The sequence below is a fragment of the Schistocerca gregaria genome, chromosome 2 (assembly GCF_023897955.1).
Source record: "Schistocerca gregaria isolate iqSchGreg1 chromosome 2, iqSchGreg1.2, whole genome shotgun sequence".
Classification (NCBI taxonomy): Eukaryota; Metazoa; Arthropoda; class Insecta; order Orthoptera; family Acrididae; genus Schistocerca; species Schistocerca gregaria.
In genome coordinates, this window is record NC_064921.1 from 387,086,429 (window position 1) to 387,111,035 (window position 24,607).

Sequence of the window (24,607 nt, forward strand, 5' to 3'; positions counted from 1 at the left end):
GGAAGGCTATGCTAAACTATCGTCTCGGCAAATGAGAGCGTATTTTCTCAGTGAACCATCGCTAGCGAACTCGGTTGTACAACTGTGGCGAGTGCTAGGAAGTCTCTCTAGACCTGCCGTGTGGCGGCGCTCGGTCTGCAATCACTGATAGTGGCGACACGCGGGTCCGACGTATACTAACGGACCGCGGCCTATTTAGAGGCTACCAACTAGCAAGTGTGGTGTCTGACGGTGACACCACAGAACGCTTTAATCTGCGGCTACTGTATAAGACGATCAGATGATAAGCGAAGCAAATAAGAGAGTCATTCATGGCGGTCATAACGAACGGCACCAGTGTGCGTGCTCTGAAATTTCATTCGGCCTGTGTGTTTAACGATTCAGTCTCGCCAGCTTTGATTGACGGATCAACCACGAGTGCACCTAACACACAGAGCTAGTGCGCGCTGTTCGTTTCTCTACACTAATAAACCAAACCGTTATGACCACATGCATAATGGTTTGTTAGTCCATCTTTGGTACGCAGTGCAGCAGCGCTTTTGAGTAGTATGGATTCGATAAGTTCTTGGTAGGTTCCAGAGATACTGGCACCGGATGTGGAAGCCCATGTCACGCAACTCCTGAAAATTACAGGCTTGTTTTTGGGCACGGAGCTCGCGCCCGACAGCGTCCCAGATTTTTCCATCGGGTTCAGATCAGGTGAATTTGGTGGCCAAGACATCAGCGCGAGTTCGCTATCACGCTACTCAAACCACTGCGGCAGGTTTCTGGCCTTGTGACATGGACAGTTATCGTGCTGCAAGAAGACATCAAGCATGAAGGGCGGCGTGTAGGCGGCAACGTTGTTCACGTGGTCCACTGCTGTGTCGGTGCCTTCAGTTGCTATGACAGGTCTCGGGGAGGCCTAGGAGCATGCGCCCCGCAGCTTAATACCTCACCCATCGCTTGGCGAGCTATCCACTGTCGGCTTCTTCCGAATAGTTTCAACCCATTTGTCCGCAGGGTAGAGGATTTTATCCGAAGGTATTGGCTGCTAGTTCAGTTGATGGTCGTTAACTCTGAACTGGTTGTTTTTCTTGTTATTTCGTGTGCCAGTTTTTATACGCTACTAGTAATCTATCGTCGGCCTACTGCCTGCCCAAAAGGGCCACGATCCATGTCTGCGTCCCATTCGTCTCTGCTCTGGTTATACGTTGTCTTAACGCTTCCACTCCCTGATCAACCTTTCGGTGTTGAGTGATCAGAATGCTTTGGTTCATCAGCATATCTATGCCTCAGGTTGTATGTAATTGCGATAATAATTAAAGAAGGTGGTGGTGGTGTGTTGGGGCTTATGGGCGCTCAACATCGAGGTCATCAGCGCACTGACACACATTAAAAGGAACGAATGTGGACAGACCTAAGAAAACTAAAGCACACACTCAAAGAAAGCAGGAAAAGAAGGAAAATGCTACATAAGAAAGTAAAACCTAAGGAAAGGGGAAACACAGCAACAAGAATGTCACAGGAAATTGTTATTGGCTGGCCACTTACATAAAATATGGGCGAGCTTGTCACAAAGTGAGCAAATTAAAATTCTCTCCCTAAAATCTTTGTAAAAACATTTGACATGGCACAGAACTTTAAAACTTTAGCCACATTCGTCCGAGTGTTGCCTAAAAGAGATGGCAGGTCCGCTGGCAAGTCCGCTGCGGCCCGCTGGTCAGACTGACTCGTTAGTTGGTAAATAACTGCACTGTTATGAAAACACTTCAGTCTGCGAATACGCTAGTAGTAATGGAATAATCTACGCAAAATTGTCGTACATCGTTTTTGCATTATAGACTGATAATTAATGTAAAAATTACAGTCTGCTTTAGTTTAAAGATAGCAAACTCATAAGTATATTAGAAATAAATAATCTATGATTGTTATTAAAATAAACGAAATATGGGATAGATTGTTTCCGTTAGTAAGACTTAGATTTTAAACAGGGCTAATGAAGCTGCTTATAGCTTTGAATGATCTTCCAGAATGGTTCGACCAAAACCAATTTTGGGCCGCTATTACTAATTTCAAAGTAACATCTGTAGCAATTACATCATCAGGTCCATCGTTATCAGTCGTTATATTTAATGAATATCCCCTTAATGTAACAATTTATTCCAAGATAACGTGACAACAATGCAGCGGTGGTATGGAATAAAAATAAAACAAATAAATAAAATTGTACAAGATAACGTGACAACATTGCAGTGGTCGTATGGAATAAAAATAAAACAAATAAATAAAATTGTACAATGTAGTGCAGAATACAACATTACTGATATACAATATGATTGGCATATGGCCTTCCTACTTTAATAGGGGCCTTCTTTTTTTTCTGTATCATTTCTCTCACGCTTCTCAAAAAAGCTATCAGCTTGTATTGTGCTTTCACTTATCTGTTGTCATTTCTTTCACTTTAATGAGTTATATTCCACATATACTTAAAACTTTTTACCGTTCATAGCTGCTCCTCACCCAGAGCCATTTTTATTGTAGGTGTATCTTTTCTTCTTCCATCTCGCACTTCTTTGCATTAAACGTTACGCCACATTCTTGCACGACTTGTTTCCACACATGTAATTACACATCCCCCTCGCTGCTCTTCCACGCAATGAAATCATTAGCAGCAACATCTCTGCCATATTGTCCACTGTCCCTCTTTGTCACTTGTTTCATTATATTATCCATCATCACAATGAAAAGTATTTGAGCTGTAACACTTCCTTGTTTCAGATCGTTCCTCTGCGTCAGATACCTGTTCTCTCTTCTTCCTCTCTCATGTAACTTACACTTCCCGGTACAATTCTTTTATTCTCCGTACAGTCTGTTTCCCTACCCATTTCTTCTTACTGTTTCTCGAACTATATACTCAATGCAGAGTGACATGCTTTTTCTGAATTCAGGAAGACAGTAAATAGATGTCTACCACACTCATAGTGGTATTCCTGCAGCTGTCTCATAGCAAAAATATCTACTGTCAACCTTCCTTGCATGAAGCAATACATTTCTCCTCTCAACTGCTTTTGCAGTGTTCTTCAAATTCGTCTCTCCAGATTCTTCTCAAAATTTTCTGCACAGTGGCACTTACGATTGAAGCCCCTATATTTTTTTTTACATGTTTTCGTCTTTTCCTTTTGAAGACAGCTGCAGATATTCCCTTCTTCCGCATTTCCGGATCTCTTTCCATATAGCTCTCACAGCTCTATACGACAACAGTGTTCCCATCTCTTCTGTTGATGTGAAAATTTCCACACTTGTTTATCCATCGCTGTGTCGTTCCTCATTCCATGTTTTTCAATGCCTCCTCCACTTCTATCCTCATTAGATGTCGCTCTACTTCCAGTACACCTTCTATATCCTTTATACCTCTGTTTTTCCCTACTGTTTCATCTGAGTTCAACAAAACATCAAGATATGTCCTCCACAGCTGTTTATGGTCCTCCTCCTCACTTCCATCTGTATAAATGATCTTTCCTCCCCCCATGAATCATGGACCTTGCCGTTGGTGGGGAGGCTTGCGTGCCTCAGCGATACAGATAGCCGTACCGTAGGTGCAACCACAACGGCGGGGTATCTGTTGAGAGGCCAGACAAACGTGTGGTTCCTGAAGAGGGGCAGCAGCCTTATCAGTAGTTGCAGGGGCAACAGTCTGGATGATTGACTGATCTGGCCTTGCAACATTAACCAAAACGGCCTTGCTGTGCTGGTACTGCGAACGGCTGAAAGCAAGGGGAAACTACAGCCGTAATTTTTCCCGAGGACATGCAGCTTTACTGTATGATTAAATGATGATGGCATCCTCTTGGGTAAAATATTCCGGAGGTAAAATAGTCCCCCATTCGGATCTCCGGGCGGGGTCTACTCAGGAGGATGTCGTTATCAGGAGAAAGAAAACTGGCGTTCTACGGATCAGAGCGTGGAATGTCAGATCCCTTAATCGGGCAGGTAGGTTAGAAAATTTAAAAAGGGAAATGGATAGGTTAAAGTTAGATATAGTGGGAATTAGTGAAGTTCGGTGGCAGGAGGAACAAGACTTCTGGTCAGGTGACTACAGGGTTATAAACACAAAATCAAATAGGGGTAATGCAGGAGTAGGTTTAATAATGAATAGGGAAATAGGAATGCGGGTAAGCTACTACAAACAGCATAGTGAACGCATTATTGTGGCCAAGATAGATACGAAGCCCACACCTACTACAGTAGTACAAGTTTATATGCCAACTAGCTCTGCAGATGACGAAGAAATTGAAGAAATGTATGATCAAATAAAAGAAATTATTCAGATAGTGAAGGGAGATGAAAATTTAATAGTCATGGGTGACTGGAATTCGGTAGTAGGAAAAGGGAGAGAAGGAAACGTAGTAGGTGAATATGGACTGGGGCAGAGAAATGAAAGAGGAAGCCGCCTGGCAGAATTTTGCACAGAGCACAACTTAATCATAGCTAACACTTGGTTCAAGAATCATAAAAGAAGGTTGTATACATGGAAGAATCCTGGAGATACTAAAAGGTATCAGATAGATTATATAATGGTAAGACAGAGATTTAGGAACCAGGTTTTAAGTTGTAAGACATTTCCAGGGGCAGATGTCGACTCTGACCACAATCTATTGGTTATGACCTGTAGATTAAAACTGAAGAAACTGCAAAAAGGTGGGAATTTAAGGAGATGGGACATGGATAAACTAAAAGAACCAGAGGTTGTACAGAGTTTCAGGGAGAGCATAAGGGAGCAATTGACAGGAATGGGGGAATGAAATACACTAGAAGAAGAATAGGTAGCTTTGAGGGATGAAGTAATGAAGGCAGCAGAGGATCAAGTAGGTAACAAGACGAGGGCTAGTAGAAATCCTTGGGTAACAGAAGAAATATTGAATTTAATTGATGAAAGGAGAAAATATAAAAATGCAGTACATGAAGCAGGCAAAAAGGAATACAGACGTCTCAAAAATGAGATCGACAGGAAGTGCAAAATGGCTAAGCAGGGATGGCTAGAGGATAAATGTAAGGATGTAGAGGCTTATCTCACTAGGGGTAAGATAGATACTGCCTACAGGAAAATTAAAGAGACCTTTGGAGATAAGAGAACCACTTGTATGAACATCAAGAGCTCAGATGGAAACCCAGTTCTAAGCAAAGAAGGGAAAACAGAAAGGTGGAAGGAGTATGTAGAGGGTCAATACAAGGCCGATGTACTTGAGGACAATATTATGGAAATGGAAGAGGATGTAGATGAAGACGAAATGGGAGGTAAGATACTGCGTGAAGAGTTTGACAGAGCACTGAAAGACCTGAGTCGAAACAAGGCCCCCGCAGAAGACAACATTCCATTGGAACTACTGACGGCCTTGGGAGAGCCAGTCCTGACAAAACTCTACCATCTGGTGGGTAAGATGTATGAAACAGGCGAAATACCCTCAGACTTCAAGAAAAATATAATAATTCCAATCCCAAAGACATCACGTGTTGACAGATCTGAAAATTACCGAACTATCAGTTTAATAAGTCACAGATGCAAAATACTAACACGAATTATTTACAGACGAATGGAAAAACTAGTAGAAGCCGACATTGGGGAAGATCAGTTTGGATTCCGTAGAAATATTGTAACACGTGAGGCAATACTGACCCTACGACTTATCTTAGAAAATAGATTAAGGAAAGGCAAACCTACGTTTCTAGCATTTGTAGACTTAGGGAAAGCTTTTGAGAGTGTTGGCTGGAATACTCTCTTTCAAATTCTGAAGGTGGCAAGGGTAAAATATACGGAGCGAAAGGCTATTTACAATTTGTACAGACACCAGATGGCAGTTATAAGAGTCGAGGGACATGAAACGGAAGCAGTGGTTGGGAAGGGAGTGAGACAGGGTTGTAGCCTCTCCCCGATGTTATTCAATCTGTATATTGAGCAAGCAGTAAAGGAAAGAAAAGAAAAATTTGGAGTATGTATTAAAATTCTTGGAGAAGAAGTAAAAACTTTGAGGTTCGCCGATGACATTGTAATTCTGTCAGAGACGGCAAAGGACTTGGAAGAGCAGTTGAACGGAATGGACAGTGTCTTGACAGGAGGATATAAGATTAACACCAACAAAAGCAAAACGAGGATAATGGAATGTAGTCGAATCAAGTCGGGTGATGCTGAGGGAATTAGATTAGGAAATGAGACACTTAAAGTAGTAAAGGAGTTTTGCTATTTGGGGAGCAAAATAACTGATGATGGTCGAAGTAGAGAGGATATAAAATGTAGACTCGCAATGGCAAGGAAAGCGTTTCTGAAGAAGAGAAATTTGTTAACATCGAGAATAGAATTGGGGAGAAGAGAAGTTTGTGGCACAACTTGACCAGAAGAAGAGATTGGTTGGTAGGACATGTTCTGAGGCATCAAGGGATCACCAATTTAGTATTGAATGGCAGCGTAGAGAGTAAAAATCGTAGAGGGAGGCCAAGAGATGACTACACTAAGCAGATTCAGAAGGATGTGGGTTCTGGGAGATGAAGAAGCTTGCACAGGATAGAGTAGCACGGAGAGCTGCATCAAACCAGTGTCAGGACTGAAGACCACAACAACAACACAAATGATCTTTACATTCAGTGCCATTTCTCTTCTCTTGTTTCTGATAATTCCATACAGTAACTTTCTATATTTTATTTCCTTTGCTATTCTACTCCATCATCGTGGTCAGTGTCTCCATCCACTCTCTCTGTTCGTCTAAACAATTTTTTGTGTTCTTCTGTTTATCAGTTTATATTCTTCCATCGCTTTTGCTGTCCTTTGTTTAATCCACAATCTAAATGCCTTGCTTTCTTTTAAACTGCTTTTTAGCCTCAGAATTCCATCGACATACCTCTTGATATCCCCTTATAGACAAGGACACCTCATCACTATACATGTATCATGATGCTCGTTTTATACGTAGACGCACTGTACAAAACTTTGCAACTGCTGAAAACGACGGCTAGGAACATCAACCTAAATTTAAACGGCGCGTGAATGTTGCCTTACCTTTCAGTGAATGGCTGTGTCTGTGGCCAAAAGGGGCTGCCACTTAATAGCCTAGCAAGCATTTCCTCCTCCGTTTCAACTGGAGTTTTGATCGCTAGTGATATTGCGTGCCCCCGAAAGAAGAAAATCGAATAGAATGAGATCTGATAATAGCGCCACGCGCCAGCCACCGAATGGCACCGTCTCTGCCGAACCAGCGATTGGGAAATACGTTCTCCAGGTGACCTCGACCGTTGGCGCTGTCAGACGTTCGGTTAGGTCGCACTAACAAGCTGTCAGCGAGTTTCGCCCTTCTCCATCAGTGACGTCAAACAGCTATTTAGGAAGCCGTGGACGCTTCCATGTACGTCAGCGCTGATTAGTGGCCAACTTAAACAGCCCGCTACGAAGAAATTGGTTGTTCATGCTCGACGCCCTTCACTGATGAAACTGCGTCGGTCGTCTGGGTTAACAGTTCGCGGCTCGCCAGAGGGCAGAACGATACAGCGCATCAAAACGACACTGATCCTCCTGGCCGTGTCTTCGCATACGGTAACGCAGCTCTCACTTTAACTCTTGTGCCACTCTAGCAAAGTAAGGGGACAACATATCGTGTATGATTCTGCAGTTCCTCTAATATTTTCCTTGAAATAATTTGTGCTTTGTTGTGGAATACAGACAGGAATGTTTCGACGTGTGGCCCTTGAGATTTATTATTCGCTGTTGTTGACTTCTGCCATAATCAGCGCTAAAATGATTAAATATAAACAGTAGATGTTCATTCCATGAAGGAAAATAAAATCTCAAAATTTTAAAATTTTAAACATTGCGTCTACTGACGAGGCCTTTGGTACGATTGTTTTACGCATCTCCACTGCAGGATGTGATTTTAGTGTATTTTAGCTTCTGATGAAGGTATATTTAGATATACCGAAACCGTGGTCAAGGATTTCAATAAATCTCTATCCTGCAACTGTTTGGCTGTTATCAAATGGCTCTGAGCACTATGGGACTTAACTGCTGAGGTCATCAGTCCCCTAGAACATAGAACTACTTAAACCTAACTAACCTAAGGACATCACACACATCCATGCCCGAGGCAGGATTCGAACCTGCGATCGTAGCGGTCGCGCAGTTCCAGACTGAAGCGCCTAGAAGCGCTCGGCCACTCCGGCCGGCTTGGCTGTTATCATTTACCGTGAAAGAAAATCTCTTCGTTTCATTTCTGTTTATTGTTCTTTCTTTCTAAGCATTTCGCAAAAAGGCTTAAGCGTAAAAACTTGTATAACATTGCCGTTAAAAAAAAAAATATTGGTCTCTTAAAAAATTGGCCAGTTGCGGGTAGGACTCGCGCACTGATGATTCTATATAAACTTAATTATGTATGTAGACAGTGCATCCACTCGACGAATCAAGGATTCCGACCATTTTTGCCTGTTGTCGGCTTTGATACATTCAGGCTTACTGGGTCGCAATAGTGAAAGTCGAACACCAGACAAGGAATGACATATGACGCGTTTTGGAATTTATCCATCATCAGATATCCAGGAGCGATTATTGCACGTAGATATGGCAGACTAGTCTGCGAATGTTCTCTTAACATACAACTTAACACGCCATATCTACGTGTAGTAATGGCTCCTTAATATCTGATGATCTATAAATTCCCAAACGCGTCATATGAGCAATAAGGTCATTCCTTGCCAGATGATTGACTTTTACCATTGCGACCCAGTCAGCCTGTCTTAATTTCAAGTTTGATGCTAGACAACAAATGACAAAAGAAAATTTTTTGTATAACATAATTATAAATTAATAATTTCCTGACTTTTTCCTTTACCTGTACTGTGAAACCTCGTTTCTTCCCAAACTTTACCATTGTACGCCAAGGGGAAGTACCATATAGATTCTGATGAGTGAGTTTGAAAGTATCAAAATATGTGACCCATTTGGCCGTAATTTTTGGCTGCATTGATTTAGGAAGTTAACATTTATTATGTCGCCAACGGCCTAGACACCTTAGTATGTGACATAAATTTCAACTTGTTACGTCTACACGTTTCAGAGAAAAAAGGGTCTTAAGAGATAGGCAAACAGACAGAGTAAGATAAGAAATCGCAAAAAAAAATAAATCTGATGTGATATAACTACAAGTTCACAATTTCCGAATTTTTTCTTTTGGTGGTACTGTGAAACCTTCCTTTTTGACAAATTTCTTCATTGCAGATCAATGGGAAGTACCCTGCAGATTCTGATAAGTGAGTGTGCGAGTATAAAAAAATGTGTCATAGACGGCCGCATTTTTTGACATCAGTGAGTTACTTGTTAGAAGCTTCCTTTTTTTTTTACACCGCCAACGGACCTTAGATCTCAGTATGGAACAGAAGTTTCAACTTGATACGTCTACCCTTTCTGAGAAAAAGGGCTTTTAACAGTCGGACGGGCAGACGGATAAGAAAGCGATTCTATAAAGATCCGTTTTCACCGACTGATGCACGGAACCCTAAGGATCAAGCACAATTCCTACAATATATCGGTGAATAAAAAAGATTCCAGAGCTAGAGGAAAAAGCCAGATACCTTTACCTCCAAGCGCATTCGTTATACCTCGCATACCACATCACACAATGATAACTTGTCGTATAAGAGTGTGTAGTCGCACTGTACCCCTCCGTAACTGAGTGGTGTTAGCTGCCATCTGTAATAAAAAAACTGAGTTAATCGATCAACAACGCACTTAAACGGATGTCTTACGACGTCTGTCCCGAGCAGATGCAACGAACAAAAGTGAACAAAATGAGATTTAACAAAAAAAGGAAAAAAAGGTGGTCAACGCGGCTGTGTGCCATCCAGAGGATCCGGGTTCAATACCCGGTACTGCAGAGGGTTTTTCGTTGGTCGGAGAACTGTAACAGGGTGCAGTCCCCCTCGTGACGCCAAACGAGGAGCTGCCTGACCGAGTAATAGCAGTTCCAGGTCACGAAAATCGACGACGACCCCGAGAGCGATGTGATGCCACGTCCTCCATGCTGCAGCCAATGACGCCCGTAGCATAGGATGACACAGTGGTCGGTCGGAACCATTGTGCCCGCCAGGAGTTGTGGACGGAGTTAACGTTTTACATGAGTCTTTGTGCTTCCGGGCAAAGCGTGTTGAAGGCCTGTTCAGTGTGGCAGCGCTGTTGTGTTTACGTGCCAGATGCAAGGAGGAGAGGCAGTTAACAGTGTACACTCCAGTACATATCCCTCTAGGTATTTTACTGTGTTTGGCGGAGAGTAATTCTGATACTTTTATTTTTTTCCTACCCTTTCCACTCATGGGTGGCATGTAAAGAGAACCATTGTGGTTAAACTTCCGCATCAACTCTAATTTCTCTGATTTTATCCGTGCCGTCATTTTATTGCCTTCAGATGCAGCGCTGTCATTCGCGACACGTCTCTACCCCAACACCATGACCATGCACTGTACGATAACCAGACATTCGCCGACACTTGTGTTTGACAATACTCGCACGTTATCATTGCGAAAACATATATTCACAATTTAATATGTATGAAACCCAGGTTTCGCGTGGATAAACATCTGACCGCTTTAATGCTGGTGCTTTGTTTTTTCGTAAAAATCTAATGTAGTGGGTCTTGCCTGAGCTACGTCGTCTCGTTCACACGTGATGACCTTTGTGTCTTGGCACCTTTTAAAACCAAATCTCACAGACAGAACAATTTTTCTCAGAGCTTCATTGCTAGTCGTTTAGTTCTGTGCTATTGAGTACAAAGTTGGTATTTCTTTGTACTGCGCATCGCAGAAATTACTGCCCAAGGGCATATTTATCCACATCGTGAATTGTTTAGCTCAATTCTTCTTCCTTGGATTGACTACTTGCGTCGTCTCCACTTAGCATCGTGTCCCTCGTTTATAGTCTTCATTTTGCTGGCACGTTCCGTCACCTTCTCCGTAGCACCGTCACCCCTTTGTCCTTCTTGATTATTACTCTTCAGTCTGGGATCCTTATCGCGTTTGCTAAACAGAAGAGGTAGCGAAGATCCAAGGAAGAGCGGCGTCTTTCGTGCGGCGGTCGATTACAGACGCTCAGCGAACTGCAGTGACAGGCGCCGCCAGAGAGGCTAAAAATTCGAAACGTTGCGCCGTTTCCGAGTTAATTAACGTTGCAGTTAGAGACTCAGACCGTTGCCTGCACAGATTCACGCGGCCCGCCACATGAAATTAGTGTCAGTTGTCCTCATAGCGCAGATGCTAGCGCACGAGATTGCTCAGCCTCTGGCCCTGGTTCGAGCCGTAATATCTTCCCACGTCCAGTTTTTCCATCGATGTCTTGTTCGGTTTAAGGAAACCAAACGAATAACACGTTTAGCAACACCGCCTCTGGCTGGCTTGAATCTGCGTGCGTAACAGCCTGATTAGCTAATTGCAATGCTAATTAACTCGACAACGGCGCGACGCGTCGATTTTTTTCTTAGTAATTACTTCTCAGCACAACCTATCATGCGACATCCGTAACAGCTTTTCAGACTATTTCTGACCACTCTGAATATTCTTTCGCATGATGGAACAGTTTACAAAATAATAATAATAATAATAATAATACAGATTTGACTAATGAGAAATAATAATACATCACAAAGAAAGACAACAGCATAATGAACCAAACAACATACGAGAAAAAATGTTAAGCGTAGATGAAAATATTCACTACACACTTTGCAAACATATAGCACAAATGAACTGAAAATCACAAAAATCATGAATCTAAGGAAATTATTTAAAAAAAAAGAAAGCCGCGACAGCAGCTGAAACACCTACTTGGGCATCATCATTTGTTGCAGGTCGTGGTTGACGTTTCACATGTGGCTGGACACTTCCTGTTTCCTTAAATAACGTAACCATCCGGCGAACGGTCTGGACACTTGGATGATGTCGTCCAATATACCGAGCAGCATACATAGCACACGCCCATTGGGTATTTAGATCACAGTAGCCATACATCAACACGATATCGACCTTTTCCGCAATTGGCAAACGGTCCATTTTAACACGGGTAATGTATCACGAAGCAAATACCGTCCGCACTGGTGGAATGTTATGTGATACCACGTACTTATACATTTGTGACTAACACAGCGCCATCTATCAGAAAGCGAAAAAAGTGGTCTAACTAAAACATTAATATTTCTTTACGCACTACACGAATATGTTGTAAGAGGTCCATGATTAATGAATATGTTGCTAACGCACTCGAGCTGATGTAATTTCGATGTATTGCTCACGCGCTGCCTGCGATATGTAAGCTAGAAGAGAATCTGAGGCCAAAGAGCAGTATTGACTGCAGTAGGAACTGTCTAGCAGTAGCAGTTAGTTGTTGCTAGCGAGCAGTCGTGTCTGGTGTACCGTGTTGGATGGGCCGGTCGTGTGCAGCGATGGCAGATCCTGAGCGTTGTAGGATAAGGTGAAAGCAGCCTCGCGCATATGTAGTATTGTTAATCAAGTCCCATGTAAATGTTTAAAAAAACATCTGTTAATAATAATCTGTCTCATAAAAAGTAACTTTTGTCATTAATCTCAATTTAAACAATTCAATAATTTCTCCAATCCTTGGCCATCCCGATTATTGAAAAGAAAAATCAGTTCTTCCCTTTTATATAAGACAAATCTATCGGCCAGCATCGCACTTAGCTGCGCCAGGAAAAATTTCTTATAGGAGCAGATATATACGCGTTATCCGGCGACCCAATTAAGGTAAGATTTTTCAGCTTATTCAGAATGATATATCAGGGCTATGACGCAGCATTGCTGACGTCCAAAATTTACCAGGTTAACTTGACTGTCAGTTATTGAAAGGTTATAGGTTTGTCACATTGTATTATATTTTCACTGTTGGGTAGTTACGCTAAATGAGAGTATTATTTATATTATTTTATTTTGTGGGGAGGTTACAATGTAATAAAAAATGGGGTCCCTATTTAAAAAAAATGCAGTTGATATCCGTTTGACCTATGGCACCGCCATCTAGCGGGCCAACAATAGCGCCATCTGGATTTCCCCTTCAAGCTAGACGACTTTCGTTCTTTGTAGTTTTTTCGTTTCATGCTTATTTCGTGAAATATTTGGCCCGGTCACTATCAATGGACCACCCTGTATACTACACGCACTGCAGTCATATTACACACTGACGGTTACTCAGTCATTGGAGGGCTTCTCCAGTCCTTATTATGTTTAATCGTGTCCACAGTCCTTTTGGAAGGTCAAAACGAGGAACTTGTTTGGTCACGTCAGCAACAAGAGATCCATTCTGTGGATTGTTACTTCGCGAGTGCGCCTGTAAATCCCTTTCTTCCCCAGAAACGTCTAATCTTTCGATGGCTTTCCAGAGAGGCGTCCTCGATGTAAGTCCTTCAAGGAATGGCTTATTGCTGAAATTCCGGGAGAGTGTCTTCTGCAAAGAGTCAGGCAACGTATTACTTTTTTCCACAGACGCCTCGCGAAATGATTAGAACGAGCAAATTCGAGAAATTGGAGCTAATACGGAGTTTTACCGACAGTCAGTCTTACGACACGCCATTCGGATGCGAAATGGGGAAGGAGGGATCAATCATTGGTACCTCCGTTACACACCGTAAGGTGGATTGTGCAGGATAATTGAAGCTGTCGCTCGTCAATAAATTAAAGCCATCGCGGTTGCCCGCAAAGGCACTTTCCGTGATTTCTCCCGTTCGTGCGCTGCGAGGTAACTACCTGCATTATTCTTAACTGTACCTAGTCACGTAATTTAAGTTAGTTCTCGCTGCAGCCGAGTTTACTGTTCGCTTTGTCGATATCAGGGTAAGTAGTAACGTGAAATAAGTAACGGTAAACGGTTTCGAAGTCCTGCGATGCACTTCATATTTCCAAGGAACAGAAATTTTCTGCGGAACTGGAAAAGAAGATGGTTGTGAGACCTCTTTTCATGGCGGCGGGACAGTGGTTTGCGGTGTTGTTATCTTATTATTTGATCAAGTTCCTCATGTATTATGCTGTTGTACTTCTCTTAGACGGCTCTTTCAGGTGCCACAGTAAAAAAACTATTCCATCTTAATTGCAACCCGTCAGTCCAAAAAGATTCAGGATTGGATTAATAAAAAATGTAGTAACGTTAAGATGCTGGTCTTTCAGTGCTTCACGTGTTCTACGTAGTCCCCACCCACTTGAGTTCAAAGCACAAAACATGATGTGAAACTGTCATTGTATGGGATGTTGTTCAACTTACCCGTAACATTGGCTTTGAACCTTCGGGTGAATTCTTGAAGTCTGTCGTTTTGTGCTAGACTGGTATTGATAACACCAAGTCTGGTCACCCGTGATGATTTTTTTCCAGAAAACAACTGTCTTCATTTTGCGTTTCAGTCACGTCGCGGCAGACATCCAGACGTCGTTGTTTTTGTTCGGGAGTCAAGGTGTGCGGAACAAACTTTCCACACACATATCTCTCCTTCAAAATATTTCCGCAGTGTGCAGTGTCTGGAGCACTTGATTTAAAGATGTTGCTCCACTGCGATTTGTGACACAACGGCCGCACGCCCACTATTTAACAGTGCGTTCTCTCAACTGACTGGCCCAATGCACATCCATCATTCACAACTGTTAATTCAAGCTGTCACCGTAGTTACTGCGCTGATGTCAGTATACGCCAGGAATAAAACCAGTTTCGGAACTTTCTGGACTGACGGTGTGTGAGCTAGGAAATTAGCCATTTCTGCAACCCAAACAATGTAGAATAGGAATTTCCTAGGGCAGAAATGGGTAATTGCCGAAGCTCGGGGGCACTTTGTGGAAGTGGAGGTTAGCGGAGGGCCGCACCTTTTAAAACGTTTGCATTCATTATTTAAGTTTGTATTTCAGAAAAGATTATTTTTTTATCATACACTCTACATTCTTCAATGATTTAACGGTTTTAAGAAACATTTTTATATTTAATGTTGCACAGATAACAAGGAAATAAACCAGATCAACCGCAAAAGCGCTGTTCATCTTACCGTTGACCCAAATCATCTTGATACTCGGAGCGGTGGCTGATGGGAGCGAGCGAAAATTGCAAATGCCTGTAGGTTCGCCCCCATCACCCACCGCGCCGAGTATCAACTTCGTTTGCGCGAGTACTGTCGACACAGCTCATGGGTAGTGACGTGGCTACCCTAGTGAAGATATGCAGTCGCGCACGAGAAGGAAAGGCGGTTCAAAAACGCAGGTTTTCCTGACTGTCTTGGCGGGCCACACAAAAACCCCGCATGTGGCACGTGGGCAGCTATTTGCCCACCCCTTTCCTCATGGAATGGTGTCTGCCGCCCTTCAGTAGCCATAACTGTTTTGCAGTGCCAGAAGTTATAACATCTCATTACTGTGATTCTGCGACAGTGAAACATGTTATAGCAGCAACCTTCATACGCAGTAGCATTTTTTTTTTAAATTCGGATATTAATATTTCTGCGTTTAGACTGTTGTGTACAGCTTTGACACTAGATTGTTCTACGACAAACTGGATGGAAAGTTTTGATTCTTTCGTCATCTGCAGAACCAGAACTTTATAGAATTTTCTGGTAGATCTGGTGAGTGTAGCAATTGTGTTAGCATAGCATGTAGCCCTTGTTCCAATGCTGCATATATAGACAAGTAAAGTTGTGCACTTGACGAAAACTAAAAGACTCAGTTGTAGGTAAGTGAAACACAGACTCTCTCTCAATTGTAGAACGCTGCGACACAGCAATTTGTCCGTAAATGAGATTGCTTGCACAACACCTTACGGCCTACACCGGATTAACGTTCAAATGTGTGGCATCTGCATCAGGTCAGCCTAATAAGAAAGATTAGGAGTACACAAAGAAGGGAAGCACAAATGGTCGCAGACTCGTTTGTCTCGCAGGAGTAAGCAATAAAATCTGAAAAATCATAACGTGCAGACGCCAGAGTAAATACGAGAAACTAAGTAAAGTCCGTGATCCAGTTTTGAGAAGGATCCATAGTGTTATTACTGAGCTTGCTACTTACCGCTTCCATGGGTACAGTAAATAAAAGGTGCCCAGAAGGAATTGTCGATATTCAGGGATATGACAGGAACTATCATTCGAAGCAAAAAAGTCCAGTAGATATGCGCTCTAAAATGCTTACGTTAACACTTATGAGCACTTGTTCGGTAGAAGACATTTGTTTCACACTAGCGATAACGAACAAGTGCTCACAGACGTTTTTTTTTTCTTGTTTTGGTCCATACTATCACCTCTCAAAACATGGAGAACAAACAGTCTTCAGGAGAAGAGATCTGTTTGACAGTATCAAGAAGTGCTCGTATCTCTTAAGGTATGCATTTTAGAGACCATGTTTACTGTACTTTTTTGCTTCGAATTATCGTTCCTGTCATGTCCCTGAATACTGACCACTCCTACCGGGTGACACCGTATAAATGACAGCGCACACATCGGCACGTAGCCGCGTGGGGTTCGGAGTAGCCTCGTGATCTGAGGCGCCTTGCCAACGTTCGTGCGGCTCGGCTCTCCCCCCCCCCTCCCCCCCTCCCCCCCTGGTCGGAGGTTCGAATCCTCCCTCGGGCATGGGTGTGTGTGTTGCCTTTAGCTTAAGTTAGTTTAAGTACTGTGCAAGCCTAGGAGCCGGTAACCTTAGCAGCTTCGTCTCATAGTAACTTACCACCTCTGGACACGGGCACAAAGGCGATCAAAAGCTCCTTCTGCCATTCCCTTTAGAGTAATTTACAAAGTGAAGATGTTAATGTGAATGAGTCCAACACGGCTCGTCGTCAAAGTACAGTGACTAACAGGCATGTGTCGACCCGAGAAGACGTCAGAAAACATAAGAAGCTAACATTTTTGATCATACGCTACATTATCATTTCTCAAAACATAGTTGCACCAGTCCCAGCTAGGGATTGTGGTTATCGCTGACATAACCGGTATTCGGCTACACCATTTATTTTCGTCTCCAGTTTAATTGCTCAAAGCAACCGCTTTCTGAAATAACCGAATTTCGTTATTTTTATTGCTGTTACAAACCTAGACTTTGAATAAAGATTTAAATGTCGATCGATACAGGGTTGAGGCAGCGGCAGAAATCGGTCTCATTGTCTTCAGCAAAGATTGCGAAGTTGGAGGAGGCGGGGGCGACGACGGCGTGGGCGAACACTCACAAGTTGATGACTCCCCTGTATGATCACTTTTGTGTGGTATCAGTTTTTCATACTGAAGCAACCGCAAAATTAAGGTATAGCTCGTCAATGAAATTACACGTATAGCAGTCAAATACACCTTCTCTATCAAGGCACAGTGTGGATGCTTTCTCCTTTATGACGTCGCAAGTGTGTTGGGCCTCCTCCGGTTTTTAATATTTGAAAGCAAATGAAGCAATGTAGTTAATTGCTTTCGCACTACGTATAACACTTCCAGACTAGGAGAGGAACCATTGTGCAATGCAACTGACGTCTGAGCACGACAGCGAGAAACTAGCGCATAGACCTGGTGGGGCCAAGTCTTGCACACTGTACATACACGAGTACTGTGTAACAGGCTACGCACACGGCAACAAATACCTTATTGATTCTGTAATGTTGTACCGATTCCTGTCATTTGTACGTTACTAGTTTCTAACTGTACGCGTTATTTTTATAGTAGTGCTCATTTCTTTTCCCATTTTCTGTAATAATCCAATATTTCAAAACACTGGGAATTTTGCAAACAAAAATTGCTCGTTGTTTCTAAAAAAAGGTTTCATTTAAAAACAAAAAAAATTAACTCTGATGCTATGGAAAATTGCTAAGCTAGTTTGTATCTGCTTATTATTTTTAAAAAAATGAAAAAAAAAACAGTTATAACGGAGACCAGAAACATTCTAAAAAAGACCTGTTATTCATAATTAAAATGCCGGAAACGGTTTTAACCGGTCGGTTTTTGCCATCCGCAGTCGCAGCAGCCGGGAACTGAATCAGCGGCTGCGCCAGTTTCGCCCACGGCGCGCCACTGACCCTATGCAGCTGCACTCGCGGACAGTGCCCACGATGGCCGCTAGGCGCGCGCACGTCGCCACGGCGTCAGCCAGACCGCTTTTTGCATCTGCATCTGCCCGGCCCGTCTCAAACTGGAGCCCCGTCTGGAGATGGACAGCCGCTGCGGACCCAGGTAAGTACCGCCGCTTCCCGCCTCCTACCTTATTTGTGGCCGCGGTGCGCGCAGTGCATAGTCTCCTTCACGAAATTAAAAGGTCCGCGCTCGGCGAGAGATACCTCAGGCATATCCGATGTCTGTACCGGTAACAATAATTTTTATAGAATTCCCAGTATACACAAAACCGCGGGTCTCATCGTATTAAGTGATACCCGCAAAAACTAAGAAAAAGTTATTGTGTTCAATTTTTGGTGTCAATGTACAGCTTGTGGAGAAAGCATACTTCAATATCCCTATCTTAGGATTGGCAGGAGGTTAAACATTCGTCGCAAAGAAGCGACAACTGAAAATTCTCATCATTCAGCTAATAACTTACAGCCACGTCAGCCAAACAAAGTGTCCCAGGAGTAATGGTCACTATTCAGGGATATGACAGGAACGATAATTCGAAGCAAAACATGCTAGTAAACCTGTTCTCTAAAACCCATACCTTATCACCTATGAGCACTTGTTCAGTAGAAAATATGTGTTTCATAGTACAGAAGATGAACAAGTGCTCGTAGCCTTTAAGGTGAGCATTTTATAGCCCGTGTTTACTACGATTTTTTGCTTCGAATGATTGCTCCTGTCATAAGCCTGAATATATATGCTTTCCTCTAGGACACTCTATAGAACCCAGCATGATGATGTTCTTCTGCCTTGGATTCGGTAGTAATTTAATCAGTCATAAATATGGAGTACAGAAATCGCACTTTGTCTATATTGCGCATATATCTTTCGTTTTTTGCATCCACTAGTTAAACACTCAGAACCGAAGCAAGTCTTTCCTTATTTCTTCAATTTTTTTCCGTTCGGAAGTATTTCATGGTCCCTGATAGTAGTCGACTATACAAATAAAATTCAGAAGAGCTGCCTGATCGGTCAAACAGCGAAAACAACAGAACTCTACCGGACGTTGCTAATGCGAATCTACGCTGATTATCTTACGTTTCTCCTCCCACCCCCATTCCCTCCTTCACTCACCCTCCCTTCATTCGCTACAGGTGATGATACGACAACACTTTCTTGAATACTTTCTTGAAAGCGAGATGATGTAGGCATTTTCCTTTCATTATATTAAAATAGAAAAAAAAAGTTTCTTTGCAGTTTTTCTGATCACTGTGATGACGGGAAGGAGGACACTAAATCGTGATTGTACCCTGGTAGTACTTTTTAATATTACAGCTTCATGAAGTGATCGAAGAAGCAACAGGGAGTTACTATATCTTTCCCTCGGTTTACGAATGGATAGTGTCTTGGTCAAGGCTTTCGTGGTAAATTCCACCGCAGCGAAAATAAGTTTATAACTGCATTTCAAATATTCAACGACAGAGGGAAACAGTTATACTGACCGACGATACCACCGACAACAATAGTATCAGAGATAACGATTCACTGATAACTGAAAAATCGCGTGGTTGACCGGACGACAAAGAGAGACACTTTTTAACGACATGTATCTCGTGATGTTTTAAACTTACTACCAAATGAATCGTATAATTTTGCAACCGATATTCACGAAGGTAAGGGAGCTGAAGTCAGAGGACGCCTGGCGAGCCGCGCTTGTGCTGGTAGAACAGCTACGTCTACAACTGTTCTTAGGAAGTCTCCGGTGTATGGCAGAGGGTACAGTATCATTTTGTATGCCCCCTTCGTAGATGGTAAAACGTAACGGTAAAGGCTTCTGGTGGTTACTTAGCCCAGAAAAGGTGTCAAATTTTAATGTTCTGTCACTCTGATGCTGCTCCTCGTTTTTACCTTGTCTATTTTCGTACGTTCGCCATCTCGTAGTTTCGTGATGCTTTAGATCTGCTACACAGCGCCACTAACTCTCGCCGTGAGACTTGGTTTCCGTTTGCGGACGATCGAGGGCTGTAAGAGAGCTCTGTAGTCTTCAAGGTACGAAATGACGTAATTGCCTTTTAAAGAACTATTCTCTGTCGCGTTGGTCTTATACACTGTAGAGCCGAAGAAAGTGGTATACCTGCCTAATATCATGTAGGGCCCTCGCAAGCACGCAAAAGTGCCGCAACACGACGTGGCATGGACTCGACTAATGTCTGATGTAGTGCTGCAGGGAACTGACACTATGAACCCTGCAGGGGTGTCCATAAATTGGTGACAGAACAAGGGGGTGGAGATCCCTTCTGAACAGCACGTCGCAAGGCATCCCAGATATGCTCAGAAATGTTCATGTCTGGGGGGATTGGTGGCCAGCGGTAGTGTTTAAACTCAGAAGGGTGTTCCTGGAGCTACTCTGTAGCAATTCTGAGCGTGTGGGCGTGTCGCATTGTCCTGCTGGAATTGCCCAAGTCCGCAGAATGCACCATGGACATGAATGGACGCAGGTGATCAGACAGGATGCTTACGTACGTGTCACGTGTCAAAATCGTTCCTAGACGGATCAGGGGTCCCATATAACTTCAACTGCACACGCCCCACACTATTGCAGAGCCCCCACCAGCGTGGACAGTACCCTGCTTACATGCAGGGTGCCTGGATTCATGAGGTTGTCTCCATACCCGTATACGTCCATCCGCTCGTTACAATTTGGAACGGGACTCGTCCTATCAAGTAACCTGTTTCCAGTCATCAACAGTGCAATGCCGATGTTAACGGTCCCAGATGAGACGTAAAGCTTTGTGTCGTGCAGTCATCATGGGTACACGAGTCGGCCTGCTGCTCCACAAGCCCATATCGATGATGTTTCGTTGAATGGTTCGTACGCTGACAGTTTTTGATGGTCCAACATTGAAGTCTGCAGTCGACGTCGGTCCCATCCTTGCAGGATCTTTCTCTGGCCTCAGCAATGTCGGAAATTTGATGTTTTACCGGTCTCCTGGTATTCACGGTACACTCTTTAAATGGTCGTACGGAAAATCCCTTCATCGCTACCTCGGAGATGCTGTGTCCCATGGCTCGTGCGCCGATTATAACACCACGTTCAGACTCACTTAAATCTTGATAACCTGCCATTGTAGCAGCAGTAACCGATCTAACAACTGCGCCAGAGAATTGTCTTATACAGGCGTTTCCGACAGCAGCGTCGTACTCTGCCTGTTTACATATCACTGTACTTGTATATGCATGACTATACCAGTTTCTTTGGGGTTTTATTGCTGTCCTCTATACTGGGTGAACAGATCTCAAATTAACTAGATCAACATTTTAGAAGAGAATCTCATAATATCACAGAAGACAGTGACGTTTCTCTTCAGCTTCGTTCATCTGTTTCTGGGCGTAAATATTGTAGGCAGCACCTCTTTCTCCCTGCCTTTGCCAAACACCTCGTGAGTTGGCTTCCACCTCCGCTCACTAAGTAAATGCCGAACCACGGAAATAATGTATGTTGTAATTGTCCCCGATTGATGTCGAGAGCAGGCAACTAAAGATGTGGACCGATGGTATTTTTGAAAATGTAAATTGCATTACACTTTCTGATAATCGCTCTAAGCGGTATAGTTACTTAAAATTCTCAGACTTCTTCGAATGACTGATGACTGAAGGTTCAGGTTGTACGATAAGAGAAAAAAGATATTGAAAATCAGTAAGTACGTCACGTCAACGTTGAATCGGTGGCACGTCGAAATGTTGCGTCTCTCGCAGAACAGGCTTACAAATGGAACTGGCAGTACAGTGGTTATTAATGTTAATATGTGGACTGATGTAAGTAAGTATTTAAACACATTCGGAATGAGAATGAGCTTCATATTTTGGAAACTATTCGGAGCTACAGAGAACGACGCTTACATGAGAAGACAAAAGCGAACGGCAAGGCATCTCCTAGGGGCCCTCGAAAATATTGAAGGCCACAACCTCATTTATTTGTAAAGCTAGTACTAATGTTGGTATATGGTCTCTTTGGTCCTGAACCGTTAAACAAAATTTTACCGCAGCCTAACGTAGCAGTCGTGACACTCCGTCTGGTTTTTCTTATCCACTCCGATAGCATCGGCCAGCAATTAACACTTATAAGTACGATATCGGATGAGTGAGAATAGTATTGTTCGAACTGATCTGTAACGTAATTTTTACAGCAGGGAGCCTATGTAGTCCCAAAAAAATCGACAATAACTAAAAAAGATACCACATCTGTCATTCTTCTGTTTCCTTATGACCCTGGGAGGTGTGAAACGGTAGATTACAGCTTACAGGGCAGTGTATTCTCTTCTAAAGTCCGGACACCCGCTTGAGAATGTCGTTATCTTCTAATGACAATATATTTCCAATAAACACCAGAAGACCTGACCTTTTGCAGAAAGACGTTCGTGTATTTACCAACAACGCGAAATTTTGTTGGATCCACTTCCAGTCAAATCAGTGAATATGGAACACAGGAAACCTGTGTGGCTTGTAATACCTGCATTATTTAACGTACTAAATGAGCAAACACACCTACAGCTGAAGGGAAAACCATACACACGTCATTATAAACCGTCAAAAAACGATAAAACTGTTCCGCGACAGGGAATAAACCAGTTCCACAATGTTGCTGCATCTGAGACAGCAAGAATCTTCAATATATTCGCTTTTGAAGGAAAAGTAATTGCATTTACAAAAATATTCGTGTGTCAGAAAGTTGAGTGAAGTATTAGAAGTATAAGGACTTACGAATCATTAGTCTCCATAATTTTTTTTTACGTGTTAAGGAGAGCGCTTATGGTAATAAGAGCAGACAACAACAGAAACATACACTTCTCATACATGAAATATGTAGTTACGTATATTCTCTTGGTCTCAGCGGAGTAAGCTGCAGTTATGCACGCATTCGAAAGCAGTAGTTAATGCAATTGACTCAGTGAAATTTCTCTTTTTTTACATTTATTTCACGGTAATTCATGCTCCTTCGTAACTCAGCAATGCATTGAACGTAGGAATGTAACAAATATTTAGTTAATTAAGTACAAACATGAATAAAACATACATTGCCCTTACGACGCACGTCACTGTTTCCTTTCTCACCGCTTGGAGCACTAGTGTCGCCTCCAGCTGTCCAACTGCAGCAAGTTTCACACCAGAGTGTCGCGACTGCGTGTATGGGCTATGATTTTACGCATAAGAGTATTTTAATAAAAGGGGTCTTACAACCTCCATGTCAACACAAAGCGCACACACTGCAAGGTCTCTGCATACTAACTGCCTAAACAATGTTTTTGTACGAATGTCTTTCATCTAATCGCGAGGAAGAGTTGGAATTTGTTTTTATGAGGAACAAAATGTATCACCACAATGGTTAGTAGGAAGAAAGAGTGTTACTACCCATCCATGAGACAGAATTACTCTAATTTCTACCTCGTAGTCGTTATACGAGATGTACAGGTTATATCACAATCAATAGTGAAAACTGACCCTGATGAAAGTATGCGACGAGATAAGCAAATACGTTCCAGTAAATGTGAATCTGTAAGCGAACAGTTTGCGAGATAAATGCGAATCTGTGGTTACTAGTTGTCATTGTCTTGAGAATGAAATACTGTTCTAGTATGTACAAATCTATTTGAAATGTAAACTGTTCGGTTAGATGGCTATCTACCTTGGCCCAAATTACTTACATGGAGCACGGATGCGGACTGTGGTACGTACATGGTAGGGCACTAGCCATTTTGGTGCTGATTTAATACAGCTAGGGCACCAATATGGTACGAGATGGAGAGAATGAGTATAGGCCGCAATCACCTACCTGACCTCAATCTTCTGGATTTTCCTGTCTGGGGTCATCTCAGAACACAAGGTTACATCATTGACGTTGAAATGGTTGAAAAACTGGAGCAGCGGAGGTGATCCGGGAGCGTTTCAAGGAATTCGCAACACTCTACACAGACGACTGCAGTTTTGCATCAAAATGCGAGGACTACATGTGCCACACTTCCTTTAGCCGTGACGAGTGTTTAATAAATTGTAACTTGTAAGGCGCTGAGGGAATATTGTGCTTTTTCTTCAGGTAAGCTATGGCTGATATTTGAGCTCAGTTATGTGAGAACTTTAGTTGGAAAGTTGGATTTAAATAAACTGCCTGACAAAAAAAGTGAAGCGCCCAGAAACGTGGTCGGATGTCACTGTAACTACACACACGTAGATACCATGAGTGATTACGTAAATAATTAGAGTGCCAATTCTCTGTCACAGAATGGCTATCATAGTGCTGTGGCGTTGTTCGTGTTTCGTGTTTGTTGCCAGGCCTTGTAGGTTATATATGGGACAGAACACGTCGTCAGATGCTGAATGATCACTGCGATGGATATGAAGATGCTCCTGTGAGACACCTGACAAAGATTGTGGCAGAGATTGAAAGAGGCCTCATTGTGGGTCTCCATTTGGCCATCTGGTCTATTCTTGTAATATGCTGTTCTGTGGGGCATTCGGATGTGGCAGTGGGCTGTAGGGGAATGTAAGGACGGACATAC

General features: G+C 42.8%; 1 protein-coding gene across 1 annotated transcript in view; it reads left to right on the forward strand.

Annotated features, from left to right (window-relative positions):
• Positions 1-7,504: 7,504 nt before the first annotated feature.
• Positions 7,505-24,607, forward strand: part of LOC126320956 (uncharacterized) — a 204,638-nt gene continuing 187,535 nt past the window's right edge. Inside the window, exons 1-2 of the mRNA XM_049994136.1 lie at positions 7,505-7,561; positions 17,965-18,179. Of these exons, the coding sequence (XP_049850093.1) occupies positions 18,157-18,179 (23 nt within the window). The 5' untranslated portion in view covers positions 7,505-7,561; positions 17,965-18,156. The remainder of the gene's footprint in view (positions 7,562-17,964; positions 18,180-24,607) is intronic.